Source organism: Mixophyes fleayi, chromosome 1 (genome assembly GCF_038048845.1).
Source record: "Mixophyes fleayi isolate aMixFle1 chromosome 1, aMixFle1.hap1, whole genome shotgun sequence".
Taxonomy (NCBI): domain Eukaryota; kingdom Metazoa; phylum Chordata; class Amphibia; order Anura; family Limnodynastidae; genus Mixophyes; species Mixophyes fleayi.
In genome coordinates, this window is record NC_134402.1 from 380,945,120 (window position 1) to 380,967,629 (window position 22,510).

The 22,510-nt window shown below is 38.9% G+C and overlaps 1 protein-coding gene across 2 annotated transcripts in view; it reads right to left on the bottom strand.

Moving 5' to 3' along the window:
• KCNN2 (potassium calcium-activated channel subfamily N member 2) overlaps positions 1-22,510 on the bottom strand; it is a 111,610-nt gene that overhangs the window by 18,349 nt on the left and 70,751 nt on the right. Inside the window, exons 4-6 of one of the 2 annotated variants that reach the window (XR_012678224.1) lie at positions 22,243-22,384; positions 13,962-14,072; positions 1,451-1,623 (exon numbers count right to left, since the gene is read on the bottom strand). Coding sequence is in view for 1 of the 2 variants with exons in the window: in XM_075179641.1 (XP_075035742.1) it covers positions 13,962-14,072; positions 22,243-22,384 (253 nt within the window). In the remaining variant the exon portion in view is untranslated. The remainder of the gene's footprint in view (positions 1-1,450; positions 1,624-13,961; positions 14,073-22,242; positions 22,385-22,510) is intronic. The other variant, XM_075179641.1, reaches the window with a different exon arrangement.

Sequence of the window (22,510 nt, forward strand, 5' to 3'; positions counted from 1 at the left end):
AGACTTATTCTCTGCTTTATTATAAAGTAAAGAATAAGACTGAAAGGGAGAAGTTGATTTCCATGTCATGTGACTTCTTCTGCACAACATGGAGGTCATGCAGCATACAAGAGAAGGAGGAAGGGGGTGCAGTGTAAAAGGAAGTAAATGGAGGAGGGGTAAGAAGGCATGTGGGGGCAGAGTGAGAAGGTATGTGGGTGAGGTGTGTTAGGCATGTGGGGGAGATCTGATAGGCATGTCTGAGGGATTTGTGGGGGGGTCCTGAGGGGTATGTTGGGTTCAGGTCTGAGTGGCATGTGGGGGAGTTTTGGAGTACATGTGGGATCTGGGGACCTGTGAATGTTTGAGTGTATGAGGGTGCATTTTATGGCTGTGGGGGTCTGGAAGCATGTGGTGGAATTTTGGAGCAAGTGAGGGGCATGTGGAGGCATTTTGGGATGAGTGATGTGGGTGTGCCAAGGTTGTTGCCGTCCTTTTTAACATTCTTAAAATTACAGGTGTTATGCAGCCATTTTGAGGATTGGAGGGCTGCACACAGCCCTTGAAGTGTATCATGTTTCAGTCTTGGAAACTGATGTCACATGGAAATGGAAAGTGGTTATAAACAAGCAATAAAAATGTTTCACCCATAAGCCTTATTTTCACATAGTATTAAAAACAATGTTACTTGTTACTTGTCATATAACTAACAAAACAGCTGATACAATTACTCCTTTAAAACTACAAAGATCTCAATGCCTTTTATAATCATTTAAAATGATGTCATTATGCACTACTGTTAATAATTTGTCCGGTAATACCATTTAGACAACATATTAAGCATCACGCAATGGACTATGCTAATAAATTATTAAGGAACATGTCTAGCCATTCCAAATGTTTGCAAGTACCTGAGTTAATACAGTTGCTGAAATAATTATTTTGTTAATTTATGAGTAATCGGACACCATTTTTTGGGGTTTAGATATCTCAGAGTGTGTGGCTCTAAAATGACTGCTATGGCAGATCAATCCAGAGAGAAAATGACCATTATGATAAGCCTGTGTCATCTTCCGACTACACTAACAGGCCCTGGTGAAGCTGAAAATAATCCAGCCACTGGGCCCAAAAGCTGAGCTGCGGGATGTTTGTCATAAACTGAGGATTGGCCTTTGTTCCTGGATCAAGTGGAAGGATTGGCCTGTGTATATACATAAAAAAATAAATGCATACATTAGAAATAAAGACTATGTGCTATTGTCTGTAATTTCTGCAGTCATTAGTGTACCACCTTTCTTACTACACTGTTACAGTAAATGAAGAGAGGTACCCTGACAACTGCGCTGAGAGCTTCCAGCAGAAGACAGGGCTGGATTTTGCTGTTATTATTATTAAGCCTCATCTCATTCCATCAGATCACTAGTGGAAAGAATATCCATTTGGCATATCAAAGCTCATTCACATCACTCACTTGCCTTGACCGTCACGTTTTGATGTTCCATGATCATTCTGCTGTAAGATATCCTAGTCAGTTCTGGAATTTAAAAGGGCTTAATTCAAACTATTCCCTGTTCCTTCCATTTTCGCCCATTACTATGAGCAGCAGGGGACATCCATACATTCTCCAATAATGTTATCAGCCATCTATGGTAATGAACTAAATTAAGAATAAGATATTATTAAGACCTACTTTTTAAGCTTGAATCTGTGTTTCTTTGTTTCTATTCATGTATGTAAATTATACTTTTCCATAGCTATTTATGCTTATTCAGTTATCAATAGGCCATAAACGGTAACAGAAACCTCCAAGAGTATTATACACTCATGTGGGTCATTTATGAAGGCGAACAACAGTGCAAGAATACATATCTACTTTTTGTCCCTTTTGTGAACCCAAAACTGTCCCATGCACTTTAGCTACAGAAGATAAAACACACAACATAATATATAATCACTGTTCAGCTGGGTCACTAATCTCTTATTAAATCAACTTAACCTTAGTACTAAAGTTTAACTGCTCAACATTACTTTGTTATTAGAAACTACCTGTGTCTCATTTATATTTGTCATTGACCCACGCGTCAGGTGTGATGAATGACAGAGACCAAAAATATCTCGAGCTACATACATCATTTTTAAACATGGAGCGCATTTACCATAACATGAGAATGTTTATCTTTTATAGCATGGGTAAAAATGTGCATATTTAAGAAATGTGAAAAGGGGACTATGTGCTTTCATGAATACAAAATATAAAAAAAAAAAAAAAAAAAAAAAAAAAACATTATTTTCCCTTAGCAGATTTTACACAATTGAAATCACAAAATATGGCATATTTTTTTATTCTGGAAATTCTAATGATCATAACTAGACCATTTATGTGTACTTTATTTGAGGTTGGGTTTGTATTTCAGTGGCATAATGTAGAAAATCATATTAATTAATATTATTATTAATATTATTATTTTTATTACACTGGCATGTGTCACCATGCTATAAACAGGACTTGGATATAAGCGACAAAAATAGATGTTAGAGCATGTTAGAGCAAATTAACATATGATCTAATATTAGGAGAACTATTATAGATCTGCTATGTGTCATCCAAAACTCAGAACCTCTTCCTCCAGCAATGAAACATTGGTGATACCTTATGCCCAGAGCAACCACACGTGAGCACTTTCTGCGTGTGAGCTTGGTCCTTCCCAGCACACTCAGAGATTCTCACCTTGATTAAGACTTCCAGAACAGGCACATATCTCACAAAAGACACTGCACAAACTTTCATTCATGTACTCAATATCTCCTGCATTGACTATGCAACACCATTCTTACAGGTCTTCCCCCAACCAGACTTGCACTCCTAAAATTTATTTTGCAAGACTGATTTTCCATGCAAAATGTTCTTACACTGCTGCTCCACTCTGTCAGTTTCTACATTGGTTGCCTGCTTTTTACCAAATCCAATATAATATACTTCTACTAACATACAAGTCTATCAGAAAACATGTATCAACATACAAATCTTACCTGTTTCAAAATATCTCCCAACTCAACCCCTCTCTTCTGCGCATGATCTGCATCTCTCATCCACACTCATTACCTGCTCTGATTCCCGATTACAGGACCATCTTTATGCTACACCCACTTTGTAGAATGCTATACCTTACAAAACAAGCCTTTCTCTAGCCTCCAAACCTTCAAGCATTCTCTGAACACCTACCTCTTCAGGCAAGATTATCAAATTCCTCAATGACCCTTTTAATTTCTCAAGGCTATTATACTCTATTACAACCTTTCTACCCACTTGCAAGTGTTCTTTCTGTACTCAAACAACCCATTGAACCCCTGGCCAGCATTGCTGTGTGACTGAATCATTTAGTCCATTAAGTTAATTTTACCTCTGCAATCTGGCTGGACCATTATGCAATATGTAGCACTTAACCTCTATCAACCTCCTATTGTCCTATAATTTGTAAGCTTACGAGCAGGGCCTGCTTACATCTCTGTCTATAATACCTGGTATTGGTTTATTACTGACTTTGCTCCCAAGTGTAAAGCACAATGGAATATGCTGGCACTTTATAAATAAATGTTATTATTATTATTATTATTATTATTATTATTATTATTAATTTTAATAATAATAATAATAATAATAATAATAATAATAATAATTAAGACCATGGACAGTGAAAACACACAGAAGTATGGGATTTATGCATGCAGCCCTTTAAGAGCAGGGAACCTCAGACATAGATATTTTGGCAGGGTTGCTGACAGGGTTAACACATCTCTTTTAGAGGCTTCATTTTTAATGTAAAACAACTTTTAGAGAAAAAAAAAAAATCACCATTATTCTGGTAAACACCTAATGTTAAGATGTTCATTGAGTTCATGAATAATAGCGTTATTATAGGTAATAGCGTTATTAATTATTTATTTTTTGTCATTTTTTTTTTTTTACAAACATAAGTCCCCAATAAATCAGCTCTTTATAGGGTCACATAACTATGTATAGATGGAATGGGTGTGCAGAACTGCCTAAATAGCACTGTCATTTATATTTATACTAACTGAAATTCCTGGGGTTGCCCGGGTTTAAATCTTCAAGTTCTTAAGTTGTCAATGAGTTGGATCTGTCAACATTTTAAAAATAATAAGCAGCATAGCAGCTCTTCCAACACACCCATGAGATGGCTGACCAGTGTTATTTTTGTTTTATATTAAATGTTATTCAACTCCATCCAGTGGAAGGCCCAAAACAGGGTCTCCGGGTCAAAGTTCTACTCAGCGTACACAAACGGAAGGTCTGACTGGGACTTCAACCCCTTATTATGTCTTCTGGGATCGAATGTTATCATTCTGTGAAGTTTTTGTCCCAATCCATCCAGTGAAAGGCTCAGAACAGGATCCCTGGGTCAAAGTTCTGTCCAGCGTACACAAACGGGAGGTCCAACCGGGACCCTAACCCCCCCTAAAACCTGGCCAACATCCAATTGGACCACCTTGAGTTAGTTTCATCACAATCAGTACAGGGGTGTCCGAATGCTTAACAGGACAGACAAACAAACAAACAGATCAATGAATGTTATATATAAGATGTCATCCAAATTCATCCAGTGGAAGACCCAGAACAGGCTTCCCGGGTCAAAGATCTGGCCAGCGTACACCAACAGGAGGTCAGACTGGGACCAGAATCCTCCTTAAACCTGCCCAGGATCCAACTTGACCACCTCACAATGGTTTCATACCAAACAGTGCAGGGGTGTCTGAATGCATAACCGGACAGACAAATAAACCAAATCCATCCAGTGGAAGGCTCAGAACAGGCTCCCCGGGTCAAAGTTCTTCCCAGTGTACACCAATGGGAGGTCCGACCAGGACCTCAAACCCCTAGTAGGCCTTCTGGGATCCCATGTTACCAGTCTTGGAAGTTTTCGTACAAATTCATCCAGTGGAAGGCTCAGAACAAGCTCCCTGTGTGAAACTTCTGCCTACCATACACAAACAGGAGGTCTGACTGGAACTCTGACCCCCCTAAAATCTGGCTAGGATCCAACTGGACCACCTCGCATTGGTTTCATCCCAGTCGGTAGAGGGGTGTCGAAGATATTCACCTACAAAAAATCACACTTTTTCTTTTAAATATATAGATAAAGATAACATTATTTCATGTAGTGACTGAGATCTTTTTACCAGTTTTTCTATATATTCTTTATGTTTTCATCTAGATGCAAAGTAAATAAGCAAAGATTAAAGATTGGGATTGACACTGATGAGATGTTACAGCTTGTACATCACCGTGGCAGTATACATTTGAGAAGAACACGGATACAATTAAAGTTCCCTAAGTGTTCACATTAAAACATACACTTGCACTTAAGTATGTTTTCATGTCCCATATCCCTGAAACACTAAAGAGACAATGATGTACTTAGACTAGTAGTCAGTGCCTCATCCGGGAAAGGGTAAAGGCTCCAGAGAAGGGCTGCCACTACCATTACTGGAACCTAGATTCTTGCCTAGGGCACCAAGTTTTAGGTAGCACTTAAGACACTGAATTAATGAATGACATAATGTCACTCATTTGTTGTTTTCATTTTTTCACAATTTCACACTGTACTGAAGAAGGTCCTCTGTATTGAATGGGCAGCTGTGGGCTTCTTACCTATGAAGCTGCTAACTGCTGCTACTCCATATCAGTGATATGTTATGAATGTGGTGCTGGGCTATGATGTCACTGGCTAGTACCACACTCCCAGTCTGACAGAAGGCTCTGCCCCCCTCCGCTCCAATGAATGTAAGAATCAGAGGGGTGGGGCAGTGCATGAGGGGCAGAGGGGTTCCTGTGGAGGTGGGTGACCCAGGGTGCTTTAGCTGGACCTACTCCAGAGTAAAAGCAATGCAGATAGATAGATCCAGGATTATAGAAAGAAAAGAAGGGAATGAAGTAAAGGGGAGAGGGTAAATGAGAAAACCTTGTGGCACCACAACTGGATTGGCTCCTTAGTTGGAGCCGATTTATCCACCTGTATGTTTTTGGACTCTGGATGATAACTATGTAAACAGAGTGCAAACATACAAACATATGGTGGGTCCTGGTTGGAATCAAACTCATAACCCCATTGCTGTGAGGCAACAAAGCAATCCACCATATCTTATTTTAAAATCTAAAAGGTCACAAAATTCTGATTTCTTTATGGATGGCTATTTTTTTGTGTGTGATTAAAAAACAGTAGTTCATCAGCTTAAATATCATGTGTTACCTCTCTTTTACTTTTTATTAAATGATATTAGAAGACTTTTTAATAAGTCTGGCAAAGACCTTGAAGACTAGGATAAAGCCAAGGGGTTACAATGTCATTTTGAATCTCTACAGAAGTCAAAAGAATATCCTAACTCTGACTAACTTAACTGTGGATGCATTAACACTGGCTGTGGCAGTTCCGAACCATGTCAAAATCCATATTGGGGTTCAGTCTGAAATGCAAGGATATTCTCATAAAGGTCTAATCTATTCTATCAAATGTTTCTTAGTATCTGTGGAGAGCAGCATCAGAGTAGGCCTGTGGCAATGTAGCAAAAAAAACAAAACTAAAAATGCTATACATTGAAGTCCCAGAACATGACCAATATAAGCACTACTGAAATGTTGTATAGTGTTTTGGTTCCTGGTAGAGTCATATACATATAGATATGGTTGGCACAAGGACTTTATTTACGCTATGTGCTAGCTGCATTTTTAACAGGTACATTTGTAGTTTCCTTTTCATAAATATTATCAGTAATGTCAGACCTTGCCATTCTGGAATTTAGCAAGCCTGAATATCTTCATCTCATTGGTCGGAGGAATTAGTTAGGGCATAGCTGCATTCTCATCTTGTAGCTAGCTGCCTTGTGGTGGATCTTGAGAATCATATCAGGTTCAATCACATGGAGCTCATGGGGTGAGTGAGGATACAGTTGGATTGGATCACTGCTGGGTTAACATCAGCCGCTGATCAGTTTGAACAGTCCTCTTCCACCCTGAATCCAACATTGAGTGGGATCCAAAAGGTCCCTGCATGATTTTCAGAGAAAGAGAGAGAATAGATCTGAGCTGCTAACTCAGGGCAAAGTGGTAAGGCCAGTTGCCCAAGTGGCTCTCAGGTCTCTCTCAGCGGCATTTCCCTTACTCCTTGTTTAAAGCTAGTAGTCTGTGTGTGGGTCTTTTATCCAAACTTGGGGGAGGGACTCCAGTGTTCTCTCAGTTGCATAAGATAACAGTTTTCCCCTTCTTCTGAGCCGAGTTGCCACTATTTACAATGTTGCAGTGTAGACCAGGACAAGATCAAGTTAGATATGTAATATTGCCCCACCAAAACTGAGTTGGCACTGGGCATGTGCCTTGGAGATGATTTCTTCTTTGAGGGCATCATAATGTATTGTGCAAATTACATCCCTAGTAGTGTCAGGCTTATCTGAGGAACGAAGTTCAATATACTCTGTTACTGGTCTGCCCAGGATCATGTTAAGTATACATAGGATTGTGGGGTTGATAACTTCAACTTGTGTAACCTCTGGCAAACCAGGCATTTATACTGTATGTCATTATAGCAATTGCGGTTCTTAAAATTTGCATCTGTCCTTGGAGATCCTTGAGCAGGATGGATTATGTTTCGATCGATTGCTGAAGATGGGAGAGGTCTTGTCTCTCTATCAGCATTTAAAAAGTCCAGACAGGTCATGACCAGTTTCCATATTTTTCTGTCTTCCCACACTATGCAAGCCTGCACAGGGCCGCCTTCAGAAATCATGGGGCCCAGTACGGGCCCCCCGTGTCCTCTGGGCCCCCCCCCGATGAGCGCCCTCCCTAATGAGCAGCAGAGCAACACATACTTACCTGGGGGCCCGCTGTCTTGCAGTCCGCTGGTCTCCGCTACTCTGTCTTCAGCCTGGCTGTCACCGTGACAGCCAGGCACCAGGATGCGATCGCAGGGGTGGAGGACTCATTCCCCCTGCGATCATGTGCTCTGGCTGTGACAGAGCCCCCTGGTGAGCCCGGGCCCGGTACAACAGTACCCCCATACCCCCCTGATGGCGGCCCTGAGCCTGCACCTCACCCAGGAATTTTTTTAAATCCTGTCTAGTTGGAAGTTCTGTCAAGTATTCTCTGATGGGTAAGTCCTTTTCTGTATCACATACAATGGTATATGAACAGCTGTATTAGTCATGGCCAAGGAGATATTGCCCCAGCAGGTCCTGCCATCTTAAACATCTTGTTTGCTTACCCAAGGTCCTGCTGGGATTTAGAGAAAAATTAGTGCAGTTCATGAGCTAGATTTCCTTTTATATTGTTGTGGGGATCTTTTTGACTTGTCTCTTAAGCCCCGTCCTTGCCCATCAGTTAATGACACTGGGAATCAGCTTTATTAGGTCAACAATGCAGGAGCCCAGCAGCTATGCATTCATCCTCACTCAAAATCTGATCATGCCCTTACTAGTGCTCTTTAACATTTTTGTCTTCATTTTCAAACTGTACTTCTTATAAACTGTATATGCATTCCAATACAATGTTTCCGGTGAACTAAATGGCAGAAGCAGAAAGAATATTTGTAAAATCAAGTCTAGCTATAAGGGATATTATGATGAAAAATAGTTTAACTGAACATCCCCTTTATTTAAAATATACAGAAATAAACAAACAACAATGTCAAAATGAAGTGCAAAGTAAACAAGTTTTTATATCTTGATTTTAACACAGGTTGATGATCATACAGTTGAACAATAAGTTAAGCAGTATATTACCAGCGAAAGAAAAGGTATATCTATTCAAATTACTAGAGAAGTCTAGAGGCAAAAGAAAGAATGAAACTATTGATTAAATGCCTAATGGATTTAGTTATCTTAGGAGGCTTAGAAATCACAGCAGTATTTCCGTTATTTAATACATTGCACCATTCTATGTTAAATACAAGCATTTATCTATTGACCACTGCACAATCAGTACAAATCATTTCCTTTATGAAGTCTTCAATGATTTTCATATGAGGCTTATTTAGAGTTAGATGCAATAGCGGTAAAAGTGCAGCAAGAAATCTTACAATACATACAATCCTTCATTCTTTCAGCTTTTGATCCATAAGGAATACAAAATAAAACCCCATATAGACGCCGCATACTGCAGCTTAAGAAGGCTTGTTTCTAACTAACCAATACAGAAAGGCTCTGGATTAAAAGCTGGAAGATATAAGATGATCCCCGCCATGAATTTAGGTGATTAATAAATTGGTAAAAAAAAGGGTTTGGTGGAGTCTATATATTTTCATAGTGATTTTTTGGTAACAATATTTTTTTATGTGACACTACAGGACCCAGCGGGACCTGGATGCCAGTATATGCTGGCACTTGTGCCAACATACCCAAGCAGTTTATGGCTGTTGGGATCGGTAGTGCAAAGTGCTGATTTATTACATTTAACACTTTATTACACCAACACCCACCAAGCACAAGTTCTGGGAGGAAGCCACATTAAGGTTTTTCCTATTATATCTTGACCAGCCCAGCCTGTCATAACTGGGTGCTGACTACGGCTTTTATGGGTGGACCACGCACTCTACAACCCCCTGCAAAAGCCGCAACCAGTCCAGGAAGGGCATGCCATTTTTATATATACAGCCCATCTCAACCACTGTGTATATATATATATATATATATATATATATATATATATATATATATATATATATATATATAGACAGACACTGCAAAGGTAGAGCCCCTGCAACAGTTACACCTCCTGACAGGAATATCTGCAGCTGTGTCCATCTTTAACTTTATAGAGCAATTACATCCCACCTTTACAGTACTTGGCCTCCACTTGCACACCCCTTCCCTCTCCCGTCCTGCCTCTCCAGATACAAGGAAGCAGAAATCAGGGATATATAACTGGCACTATATGGATGCAGGGATACACATTTTTGGTGCCCATGCGCAGTATGGAAAATAGCCTTTTACGCTAATGAGACTTACATCCAACACAAAATGAGCTTGTGCTTTTCAAGAATTGCACATCTTAAATATACATTTCTATGTTTTACGAAAATAATGACAGTATTATGGTAAGTGATGTGAAAGTGTTGAATACTGCAGTAAAGTAAGCAAAAAAAAAACGGCCTGTTTAAGTATTAAAGAAATGTGGAACAGGAAAGAAATAATGAAGCAATAAACAGTAAATGAAGTATGGGAGTTACAAGCATTCCTTAAAAGCAGAGGTTCTTAACTCCAGTCCTCACGCACCCCCAACAGCTCAAGTTTTAAGATTTTCTTTAATCAAGGTGACTTAGTCTACTTGGCTGGGTCGGGAATGATCATACCAGTTCCACAGACAGAAATCCTCAAAACATGCACTGTTAGGGGTATGTGAGGACTGGCGTTAAGAAACATTAAAAGTATGTAGTGACACATGCAAGTCGTGCAGCAGTTATCTGTGGGAGATTTCTATGATGCAAGGGTTTGTTTGTTTTTTTTGGTAGGTGGGGGTGGGAGGGTATTATGGAGTTCAGATTAGCCTAGTTAAGGGCCCAGATTATCTCTACCACAGCGTCCCTAATGGCAAAGCATGAGTTTACATGCCCTATTATAGAGTTTTATATTTTATTTTACATATAGTACCATAAAAAGCCTTATATTTGCAAGCAAAAAAAAAAAATTGCATGTGTAGAGAAAATAAATAAAATGTTATTCTTGGAGAAACTGAAGCAGTGTGAAGCTGCAAGTAATGGTGACACATTAGGTGCAATTTAGGCATGGACTCATGGCAGTGGAAAGGGTTAAGAACTGTCATATATTTCATCTTTTACATATATTCATGAATGTTACTATACAGCTCCATTCATAGCTCAGATTTAGCAGTCCTATACTGTAAAATCATTGTTGTTAAACTAAGATATTTATGAATTATATGGCAAAAAGGGAAAAAACTCCAGACATTCTTTTATTTTTTAAATGGAAAATACATACATCAACCATTTTAATCTTCACAGCCTTCAAAATTTTATTTAAGGTTCTCACATTTGAATATGCAAATGAGTAATTCCTTGATATTTCCTTTTCTACAAGCTCTTTCTTATTGTAGCTGAAACTCGAGGATATGATAAACTCAAGCAGTACAATACACATACAGTCAACAGTGGATTGGTAACATGCATTTCTATAAAGCATTCAATGCAAAAGAGCTTAGCTAAACAAATGTTAAAGAAACCACCTTTACCACTCTACATCTTAGAGAGATGCATTTAAATAAGATTTACAAGGTAAGCTGAACCCCAATTAAAAGCTTTACTTCAATTAAAATTTTCAATTACACTTTCACTAAACAGACTGGTTAAATAAATAGAAAATTATGAATTATTATTTTCAGACAATACTGCAAGCTTCACCAAGTCATCCTGAAAAGAGTTTATTAAGGAGGAAGTTGGTTTATATTGAACAGGTTTGCTTTTTAACATGTATAAAGCAGTTTAAAACATACATTACCCAAATGCTAGGTAACAAAAATAAATATCATTCTTTATTTATATACATATAATAATAAAAACTATACATATATATATATATATATATATATATATATATATATATATATATATATATATATATATATATACACACACATATACACATATATAAACATTTTGTTTCTGGGTTTAAATCAGTCTTGTTTGTAATTCATCTTTGACACCCATGGCTCAGGTTTTAATTTATAATGTGCTTAGTTTTACTTACTTTTAAGGGAACTTTATGAGTTCTAAAGAATAAGCACATTATTTTAAGGAAACATTAAATAGGATACATAATAATAATTATATTGCATGATCACTACTTAGTTTGTTAAACAGATTTTCCAAGACCATGGGGACACATAAAATGGAATGGTTTTCCATGTCCTGATAATGTCACTTATAATACACTTTTTAGCTGATATCCCTCTCCCTGTAACTAGCAGAATGTAATAGTCCCAAGCTAGGGATCTGTGTGATATGGATGGGCTCACTCCTACTGTGCTCCAATGGCTTCTTCACATTAATAATTGAAAACTGCTGAAATGAAAGCCGTGCTGTGCCACTTTCTAACAGAGAAACTGGCACAGTGCACTTTGGACCACTCATTCTAATGGTTCTCAATGGGGAGAAGAAGGTATTGGTGGGCAGATGTTGTGAGTTCTCCTGAACTGGATGGGTCCCTGGAACCATCACAGTTCTGCTAGTTGTGGGGAGAAGGAGCTTTGAAATGTATTGTGGGTAAACATTCTCCTTCAAATAACTGTAAAAAACAAAGGTGATAATGCATGTGACTGGCTACAGGAAAGATATGGCTTGTTCACGTAACTGGCCAACCCAAAGGACAAGGTCCTAATGATAACAGGATATGTCGGTTAGGCATCATGCCCACAGTAATTTTTTTTTCCCACTGCAAAACCAAGAAGTTTGTTACTAGCATTTTGAGGTTATTGGAGGTTATTGGAGGTCACTGTAGACTTCGCCAATACATTTATCTTGTGGTAAATGCATTAAGTGGAAATCCCTATGAACGCTGGTAAAAATGCTAGTGGGTATGATGCTATTGGAAATAATGGGATCTATTTGTAAAGATGTTTGCATACATTGTATTAGCGTCTAGAACATTAGTAAAACACATGAAATTAACGCAGTGGATATGAGGCCTAAGTCAGATAAGATAAATATGAGATTCCTGTTGAAAACTTCACCTGTGAACCTACTGGCACGCTTAATTATTATTATTATTATCCTTTATTTGTTAGGCGCCACAAGATTTCCGCAGCGCCGTACACAGTACAAACAGTAGACTATACAGGGTGAAACAGTACAGAACAATAAACAAAAATACCAATACTTCAGAAACTCCAGGCAGGCTGCTGCAATAAGCATGGAGCAGAAGAACAGGTGAGGAGACAGGAGGGAAGAGGGCCCTGCTCATTCGAGCTTACATCCTAAGGGAGGGTTGAAAGACCAGGCACAAGAGGAGCCGGTTGAGGCAATGGGAGAGAGGGGAGAATGAGCGGAGGAGATAGGGGTTAAGTGGATGGTTGGTAGGCTTTGAGAAAGAGGTGAGTTTTGAGTGCACGTTTGAAGGAGCACAGAGTGGGAGAGAGGCGGATGGAGCGAGGTAGGGTCATTCCAGTGAAGGGGGGCTGCACGGGAAAAGTCCTGGATTCTGGAATGGGAAGAGGTGATCAGAGTGGAGGAGAGGCGACGGTCATTGGCCGAGCGCAGGGAGCGGGCGGGAGTGTGAATGGAGAGGAGATTGGAGATATAATGGGCAGTAGAGTGGGAGAGCGCCTTGTAAGTGGTGGTGAGGAGTTTGAAAAGAATTCTGTAGGGGAAGGGGAGCCAGTGAAGGGCAAGGCAGAGAGGGGAGGCAGAGGAGGAGCGGCGTGAGAGGTAGATGAGTCTTGCGGCTGCGTTGAGAATAGAGCGGAGGGGGGAGAGACAAGAGTGGGGGAGGCCGGTGAGGAGGAGGTTACAGTAATCCAGGCGGGAGATGATGAGTGCGTGTATGATGGTTTTGGTGGCCTCCTGAGAGAGAAAGGGACGGATGCGGGCGATGTTGCGAAGTTGGAAGCGACAGGCTTGGGCAAGGGAATGAAAGTGGGGGGCAAAAGAGAGAGAGGAGTCAAGGGTGACACCCAAGCAGCGGAGTTGGGTGACGGAGGAGATGGTAGTGTTGTTAACGACAATGGAGAGGTCATGGTGGGATGGGTGGTTGGGAGGAGGAAAGACCGCTTAATACTTTGCAACCATAACAGATAGGATAATGTTAGAATTTCTGCAATAAAATATATCTACATTATATTATTTTGCTCTAATTCCATCTCTAGAAACTAATGTAATGTACATGTATTGTGTATGGTGAAATCATTATCCGCAAGCTTATGGTTGATGTATAACATATAAAAATATTGTATATTGCTTACTTACTCTTTTAGTGAGCTGGGTATCCATCATGAAATTGTGAACATGTTTCTCTGCTTTGGTAAGTTCTAGCTTTCTTGCAACCACAGCTACAACGAGGGCAGTGCAGCCAGCACCCTGCAAAAACAAAAAAGGATGTTTATTCACTGTTCATTCATTACATTATACATACTGTATAATACATTGTAATGCTTTTTCATCATCAAAAGAAACACAAAACAAGATGAACATAAACTAAAGTGGACAATCAAAATGAATAAACATTTTCTAAATTAATTACACAAACAATATATCGTGCTAGCCCTTTTTGCACTGGAATCTATTCTTGGGGTTAAGGGCATGGTCAACACCAAGCCTGGGATAACCAACATTTTTGGATACAGATAAGTAGAGGCAATGTGATTTATTTTATTTATTTTACACGGCTAGGGAAAATGTAGAACCAGTGGGAGATTGACAGTGGATGAGACCACAGTAAAAATGATCTTCAGGCAATAGCAAGGAGTTCACAGACTTAACTACTCTAACTTCAATGGTAATCCTGGGAACTTTGCACCACTCACGTAGCCAATGCGTGTACTCCATCCTCTAGTGTGCTGACTCTGTCTATTTGTGTTTGCTCCACCTACTAGTGCAATGCTTCTCCTACTTGTGTGATAGCTCAACCTACTGTGAGAGGCTCTCCCTGCAGTTGCTGTGACTCTATCTACTGTTGCGGGTGGTAGGGCCATCTTTCCGACTGGGCACGATGGGCAGGTGCCTGGGGGCCCAGGGGGAAAGGTGGCCCAAGGCAGGACTGCTGTAAAAAAAAATCCTATAAAAAAACAAACCAAAAAAAAAACAACTTACCTTTTGCGGTCACTGTTCAGATAAGGTGGTCAGGTGGCTATCCGGCTCCCTCCCTGGTCCCCTCTTCTGTGCTGTGCTCACAGTGAATGTCAGGTGTGACATCACGCCCGACATTCACTGCAAGCATAGCATGGAGGAGCGCAGAACAAAAACTCAGCGAGGAAAAAAGAAGAGAAGGACATCGGACTTGGAGAACAAAGAGATGGAAAGGTACGGTAAAGGGGGCCCTATATATATATATATATATATATATATATATATATATATATATATATATTATTTTTTTTTTATATAAAATCACTATTTTTTACATATATATTATATATATATATATATACACAAGTTAACCCGTGCATGATACTCATGCATTCTAGTCAAATCAAGCTACTTAAGGTGTTAAAAAGGTTCTTGTCATGCATTTGGGGCTAGGCCAGGCCTCCTCAGGGGAGGAGCGTTACTTCCCGACGTAAGCGCCCTTTTTTAACGTGGTTTTGTCCACATGTCACCACCTCATCATTCTTCTCCATCATCTCATCCTTCATCTTCATCGCCACATCCTTAATCTCCATCGTCTTACTGTTCTAAAACCTCTCGAAACACAATGTTTCTGCTAAACACCTTATCGCTGTGCTCAATCAGTCTTCCTTGAAGGGCAGTATTCATAACCTGCACTTTCACATCACTGCTTCTCTGTACTCGTGAAAATGCGACATACAATTGTCCATGACCAAACACAGGCTCTGGTAAATAAATACCCACACGGTCAAGAGTTAGAGCCCTCAACTGGTAAATTTAGCCTTTACTACCCCTCCCACGGGGGGAAGGGGGGATGATGGAAGTTAACTGACTTCACTATTATAAATTTTTTGTCAAATAATGTCAGTATACCAAATTTCAGGTCAATTGGATGAGCCCTTTCTGAGAAAATAGTTTTTTCCACACACACACACACACACACACACACTAACACACGCCGCTAGGCTTATATATATTAGATATGTAAATATATATACCGTATTTCCCCATGTATAAGACGCACCTTTTTCCCCAAAATTTTGGGTCTAATAACTGGGTGCGTCTTATACAGGGGTAGTAGCACTTACCCTGTCAGATGACTCCTCTGTACGGTAAAGTCTTCTCTCTGTCTGATCCTGATACTGGAAACCCGATTAAGGTCCTCTCTGCGATGTCCGGATGTCCTTTCAGGACCTTGACAAGGTCCTGAAAGGATGCCTTTCAGGACCAAGGTCCTGAAAGGATTGTCAAGGTCCTGAAAGGACATCCGGACATCGCAGAGAGGACCTTAATCGGGTTTCCAGCATCAGGAACAGACAGAGAGAAGACAGAAGACTTTACCAGACAGAGGAAGCATCTGACAGGGTAAGTCAGAATTCACTATAGCGTTGTCTCTCCTCTGTATAAGCTGCACAAATACTCTGTGAAAAAATTGAGGATAATGTTTAGCCTCAATTTTTTCACATGATTTATATAGGTGCGTCTTATACAGTGGAGCGTCCTATACATGGGGAAATACGGTATATATATATATATGTATATATATATATATATATATATATATATATATATATATATATATATATATATACAGGGGCCCCAGTGCACTGCTTTGCACGGGGGCCCATAATGTTGTTAAGATGGCCCTGACAGGTGGCAGTCAATTTCAAAAAAGGAAAATGTGTTTTATCAATTTAATACAAAACCATTTAGCCATATTAATAGATGGTATTTTAAGACATCTCCTTGGCTTTATAACAATAATTATTAACTTTAAATGATAAGTCAAATGATGTCAAAATGAATAATGATGTGAAAAAGTTGAAACTATTATAAAAGATAGGAGTCATATGGGAAAATTTCTTTCACCAAGAATTCTTATTCCAGTTTTTACTGTACCTCTTAATGTACATTACTTGTATACATTTTTTAGGGGACTTTAATTTCAATTGTTACTAACCCTTTATTTAACTTTTATGTGATGTTTGTATCCAAAGTAATTTCATTGTGGAATTTCCTATGTGATGTTTGCCTGTTTATATAGCTATCATATGTTTACCAATATTACACTTAGTAATCATATATTTGCAAATTCAGCAAGATTATAACATGGTCTTAGAGTAATCCAATGGAATTGTCAACAATGGTTCAGTATTTATTTTTAGTAAACAAAACATTTAGAGGGGTTATATAGTATTACAGTTTATGCAACAAATCTACCCGGATGAGTCTTTGCAGACTCTAATAATAAAGGCCTGATGGTATATTTTTATGTAATTTTCTAATATGTAATAATCTTGTCCAGACACACAGACAGAAGCATTTCTCCTCTAGTGTGCTTGACGTTCACTATGTAATGTAATTTATCAGCTGTGATATGCTGGAGATCTGTTTGGAGCTAAAATAGATGCAAACTAAAATCTCTACAGTACAGTAAAATACATGCTAAAAATTATACAACAATGATTTATAGATGAACAATCAGATGTTAGTGGCTTTAAAAAAAGTTAAAGTATTTGTTATACATAAAAGGACATTTTACATTATGCACAAATATAAAATCGAGATCTACATTTTCTATATTTGGTAACTAGAGCTATTTTTTTACTTTGTCTGCAAAACACTAAAATGCTCATCCAAATGAGTGAAATGGGGAAGGCTAGGGATCTTTTGATATCAGGAACAGCAATAAATTACACAACACAGACAGGACTGTGAGAAAATGATGTCTGCGTGATGTCTTTAACATTTCTTTGTGTCATGTCAGTGGTGCATATTTCATTTCTGTGAGTGGAGAGCACATGTAGTGCATAGAAATCAATAGATCTCACCAGTGGGAGCCTACACTTCCTTTTTCAGCATGAAGGGTGTACTATTGCTATTGTTGTCTTTGGACAGCTTATTATGTGACATATTGCATGACTATCAACATTTTAAACCATCAAGAAGGACACGTGGGATTAGTGTATATGTACATTTACCCCCCTGACTTTATACATATATATGAAGCCACCTCTCCTGACTTAAGGTAATAAAACACAATGGTTCCGAGTCATTAAGGAGAGCAAACAGTAACTTTGCATGTGGGCAGAACTATGTTGCATTGGAAGGGAGGTAAATTTAAAATCTGAGGACAGATTTATAGTTGGGATAGGGCATGATTAACCTTAAATTTCAATGTACACAAATACTTTGTGTTTGTTAGCACACAAAGTATTTGTGTGCTAACAAACAGCCAGCATTTACCTTATGTGCAAAATAATAAATTAGTTTGCACCCCTTGCATTGTAACATGGTGTGAGCCGGAGAACATTTACTTTTTTTCCCCTTACTTTCCATAATGACTTAGGCCCAATATATGATATAAAAATTTATCAAGCGCTAAACTCTGCTTAATTTCAATTTAGAAAACTTATGAACATGTGAAAATATGTCACTAAAACCTTTTCATTGAGGCCCACAAGCCAGATGCTGTACATCATGACTGTCAAAATCAATAGACTATTCTTTTTAATAGTATTTATGTTGTGAGTGGGGTGAAGAGTGGGCAATTTTGGGGTTCTCTCGGCCTATCCGGGTGGGGGGCGGTCCTTGACACACCACCTCTGTCACAGCCCTGTATTAAGTGGTACTATTAACATAGGAAATAGTTTCCCAAAGTCTATAAATCATATGACAGAACACAGAAACTAGATGGATGCCTTTATTAGGTTGAAGAAAGGCATTAAGTCAGCCAAGTTCATTCACAATCTGCTTTCCTTGCCTTTTTTTACTGTATATCCAAAATTACAAAGTTTTTGCCTAAGGAAACCAATATCTGAGTTCAGTGACCTGACAAAATGAATGAATGAATGGGAATAAAAAATATATTATTGCACAATTAGATTTCATCATGTATACAAATGATGTACATGAGTATAATTTTTTAAATCTTATTTTCCTGGACTATGTTGGCTTTTTGCATTACAATGTTTGCAGTCATGCAGGTTCCCATGAGCTTTAAGGCACTTGTTATTTCCCTTGATGACCGATGCTCTGTACTTTATATCCCTTTTGCCTTGGTGATTTAGATGCCCTCCACTAGACGAGTGTTGAAATTTGGAGCTTGAAGCTGTCTGCAGGGTTTTTGTATATAGACATGTTGAGTAGTGTCACAGTACAAAGTGTTCACAGGTTGACTTGACAGATATAGGAAATATGATAAGGTTGTATTATGCATACTTGATCTGGGGAGTGAAAATATCTATTGACACATGGTTCATGTGTCATCTCTTCCCTGCTTTCATCATCAACCCCTCTGTCTTTCATCCTGCAGTCTTTTCTTAATCCTTACCCTGGAGTACACTGTATACTTTCTAAACGCTTCATTTGTTGCTAATCATATGATATCCCTGCCGTCTGATCTTGAGGGATTCCCAATCAGTACATCAGGAAGTTATTTTCTATAGTGAACAGTTCAGATACACTGTGTGTAATGTCATGCTGTGCAGAGAATATCTCTTACAGCTGCCTTGTGACTTTTATGTGGCAGCTGTCGTTGAATGATGTACAGGCACATTTCAAATGTCATAGTGACTGGGGGCAGAAATTAGTGCTGTAGCCGCCTAACCATGTCTCACACATGTATATTTGTCACATGCTGTTTTTTATGGGCATTGGTAACTTCCTGAAAGACCCAGGGGACGGACCCACAACTAAGCTCACCATTCATACTCATGCACATGTATAGCTATACTGCTGGATTTATACAACTGTTAGCATAGCAAATGCATTACTAGAAATCAATTTAAGAAATAATTGGAACAAGTGTGTTCATGTAGATGTGCCTGTAACAACACAGTTTTCCTCATCAGTTAGACAGAAGCGTCACATCATACTCCTACTCAAAACATCTTAACTTACAAGAAATATACAGTGAAAGCAAATAAAATGAGAAACATAAACAACATGTAACTGTGCAGTTGATCATTCAATTAAACAAGTTGGATGTATGAACAATATTTTCACATAGAGGCCGGGCTGCCAAGAGTATTCTCAAGCCATTTACATCCCCACTTCTACACAGGCTGCATGTTCAGCCTCAGGGTGAGTGATCACAACGGATCTTTCTATGTGGCAATAGTTGATGATGTGCACTCCGCCTACATAGGGTGTGCCAGCATGGCCAATAGGGGGCTATTGGACCATACAGTTACGTTGCCCAGCCTCAAATGTGGATTACCATGGATCCACCCACAACATAAGCTGCCACCGCCGGGCCTCAAAGGGAATCCCCTACACAGAGGTGCATTTGACACCAGACTCTGTGCTGCTGGTGGACTCTGCTCTTTCCACTGGGATGTTGTCATGTCGGAGACAGTGAATCCACAATGAGACTACCAACAGATTAATTTTATCAACATGTTTAAAATGTTGACATTACTACTGTGGGAAGAAGGTTTGGGGTTCATGTTTGTTTGTTTTTTTTTAATATTAACTATTTTGTGCGGAGGAACCGCCATTTGTATTGTTGGTGGGCCCGCCGGCTGCCGCTGGCATTGCTCTTTGAATGTCGACATTGTGACTGTTGACATTATTGCTGTTGACAGTCACAATGTCATTTTAAACATGCTGATCTGTCGACAGTCTGACCATCAACATGTTTGTGTGGATAGTCTGACTGTCGTCAGATTCACCGTTGCCATATCGTACCCAACCCCCTTCCATTATCTCTCAGTCAGTAGCTTCCAGCTCACTTCATGGAACTTCCCCTATCCTCATTTAAAAGATCAGTACATTTTTTTTCTGAAATGTTCTGTGCTGCTTTGAGTTTTCTGATAAATTGATAGTCTACATGCTGTTATACATATTGTAGGAAGCAGCCTACATTGTTAACCAACCATAGACTTTCTTATAGTTATTATGATAGCAATCACTGCCTAATCACTATAGGGAGTTTTTGAAATCCAAAGGATATGAGAAATTATCTTCAGCCCACTGCTGCTGTTTGGGTGTAAATGCCCCATTGCAGTTGCCCCTCCTGCCCCATAGCAGTTGCCCCTCCTGCTACCATGGTAGTCTTGCCACTTTCAATTCTCTTTTATTTATATTCTTACTTTTCACAGGATAGACGTGCATTTATCCCAAGCAAGTTTCATACCACATTCCATGTGCTGCAGTCTGTTTATTATTACACTTTTGTAAAGTAATATGAACAAAAATATTAAGAGATTTGGGTTTAGCTTTATTTTTCCCAATCGTCCCTATTTAATAATTGTATCAAATTTGTCAATGCCCCAATATTCCTGGCCACATTATAAGTCACCTTGGCACACTGTAAGCCCACTAAGCCGTATCCCTTTGCTCACAGCACAAATGAAAAAGCTGCTGGTATGGGTACATATGGTACAAAGCCTCCCCCTCCTAACTGCTCATGGTTTAAATATACCATGAAAATATTTGTACAGCCTTTCCAATGACACTGGTGTACTTGAAGCCATCAAGTGAATTAATGTGCTGATGTTCAACAATAAATCAAGCCTCATGGTTTGCTATATTTTCCATAAATGCTTGCTTGTTCGTATCTTATCTCTTTCATCCCTGTAATGTCATTGGTGTTCTATGCAATGCAGAGGAATTATATTTAGCTGACACAGGTCCACTTGTCATTTGTTCAACCACAATCACACTGTTTCTGAATGGAGAACTCATCAAATGTAAAAGGTAGTAGCAGAATAGTAGGTGTTCAGCACCTATGCTCTCTGTCATTTGGCAGATACTCTTCCTTCTGTAGGCTAATGGCTAATTCCCTTTCTGATCAGTATAGGACAATTTTGTACTGCTGCAGACATATACCATCATGTGCTTCAGCCCATGACACAGTCACTATGTGTACGAGGTCATCAGTGACAAGAGAACTACCTCTTAGAGGACATTTGGGGAGGAGAATGTCTATTGAATGGCAGGTGTTCTGGACATTAGAAACCTGACAATCTTATATTTGTTAGGAAGCAGGATTAATATGAAAATCAGTGTATTTGGATAGACATCCCCTTTAAAGTGCATGTTCCGACTTTCAGAAACTGTCTTACAAGGGCATATTTGTTTTGTTTTTGGGGTTTTATTAGCTTATGTTGCTCAAATGTATCATGCATACTATTAAATATATGTTTGAATTGTTTTAAGATATAGGAAATAGATATATAAGTGCTGATGTCTATTAATTTGTGAATTCAGACCTAAGGGCCGCACAGATCTAAACAGTATGTAAAGTATGAGAAAGTGACAATGGATTAAAGTATGACTTCATGCATTTGCGTTACTTTTAGTACTTTGAGAAATGTAATGCAATGAGTTAAAACAGTATTAAATCACCAATCCTATTAATCAATGGTTCATCAGTGTTAAAAGAAGTTCAACTTATTGCAATAAAATATCTTCTTACCATAATTCCAGTAAGTAAACACACTCCTTTCCCACAGTATGTGTTTGGTACCATGTCACCATATCCAATTGATAGAAAAGTAATTGAAATTAACCACATTGCTCCAAGAAAGTTGCTAGTAACATCCTGTTGGTCATGGTATCTGAAATAAGTAGAAAATACTACATCAAAAGAACAATTATATGCTTTTCTATAAGTATTCTTTGTATTATAATGATTGTATTATAAGTAGTATGTAGCCACTGATATGTTAGGGTGATTTCTCACA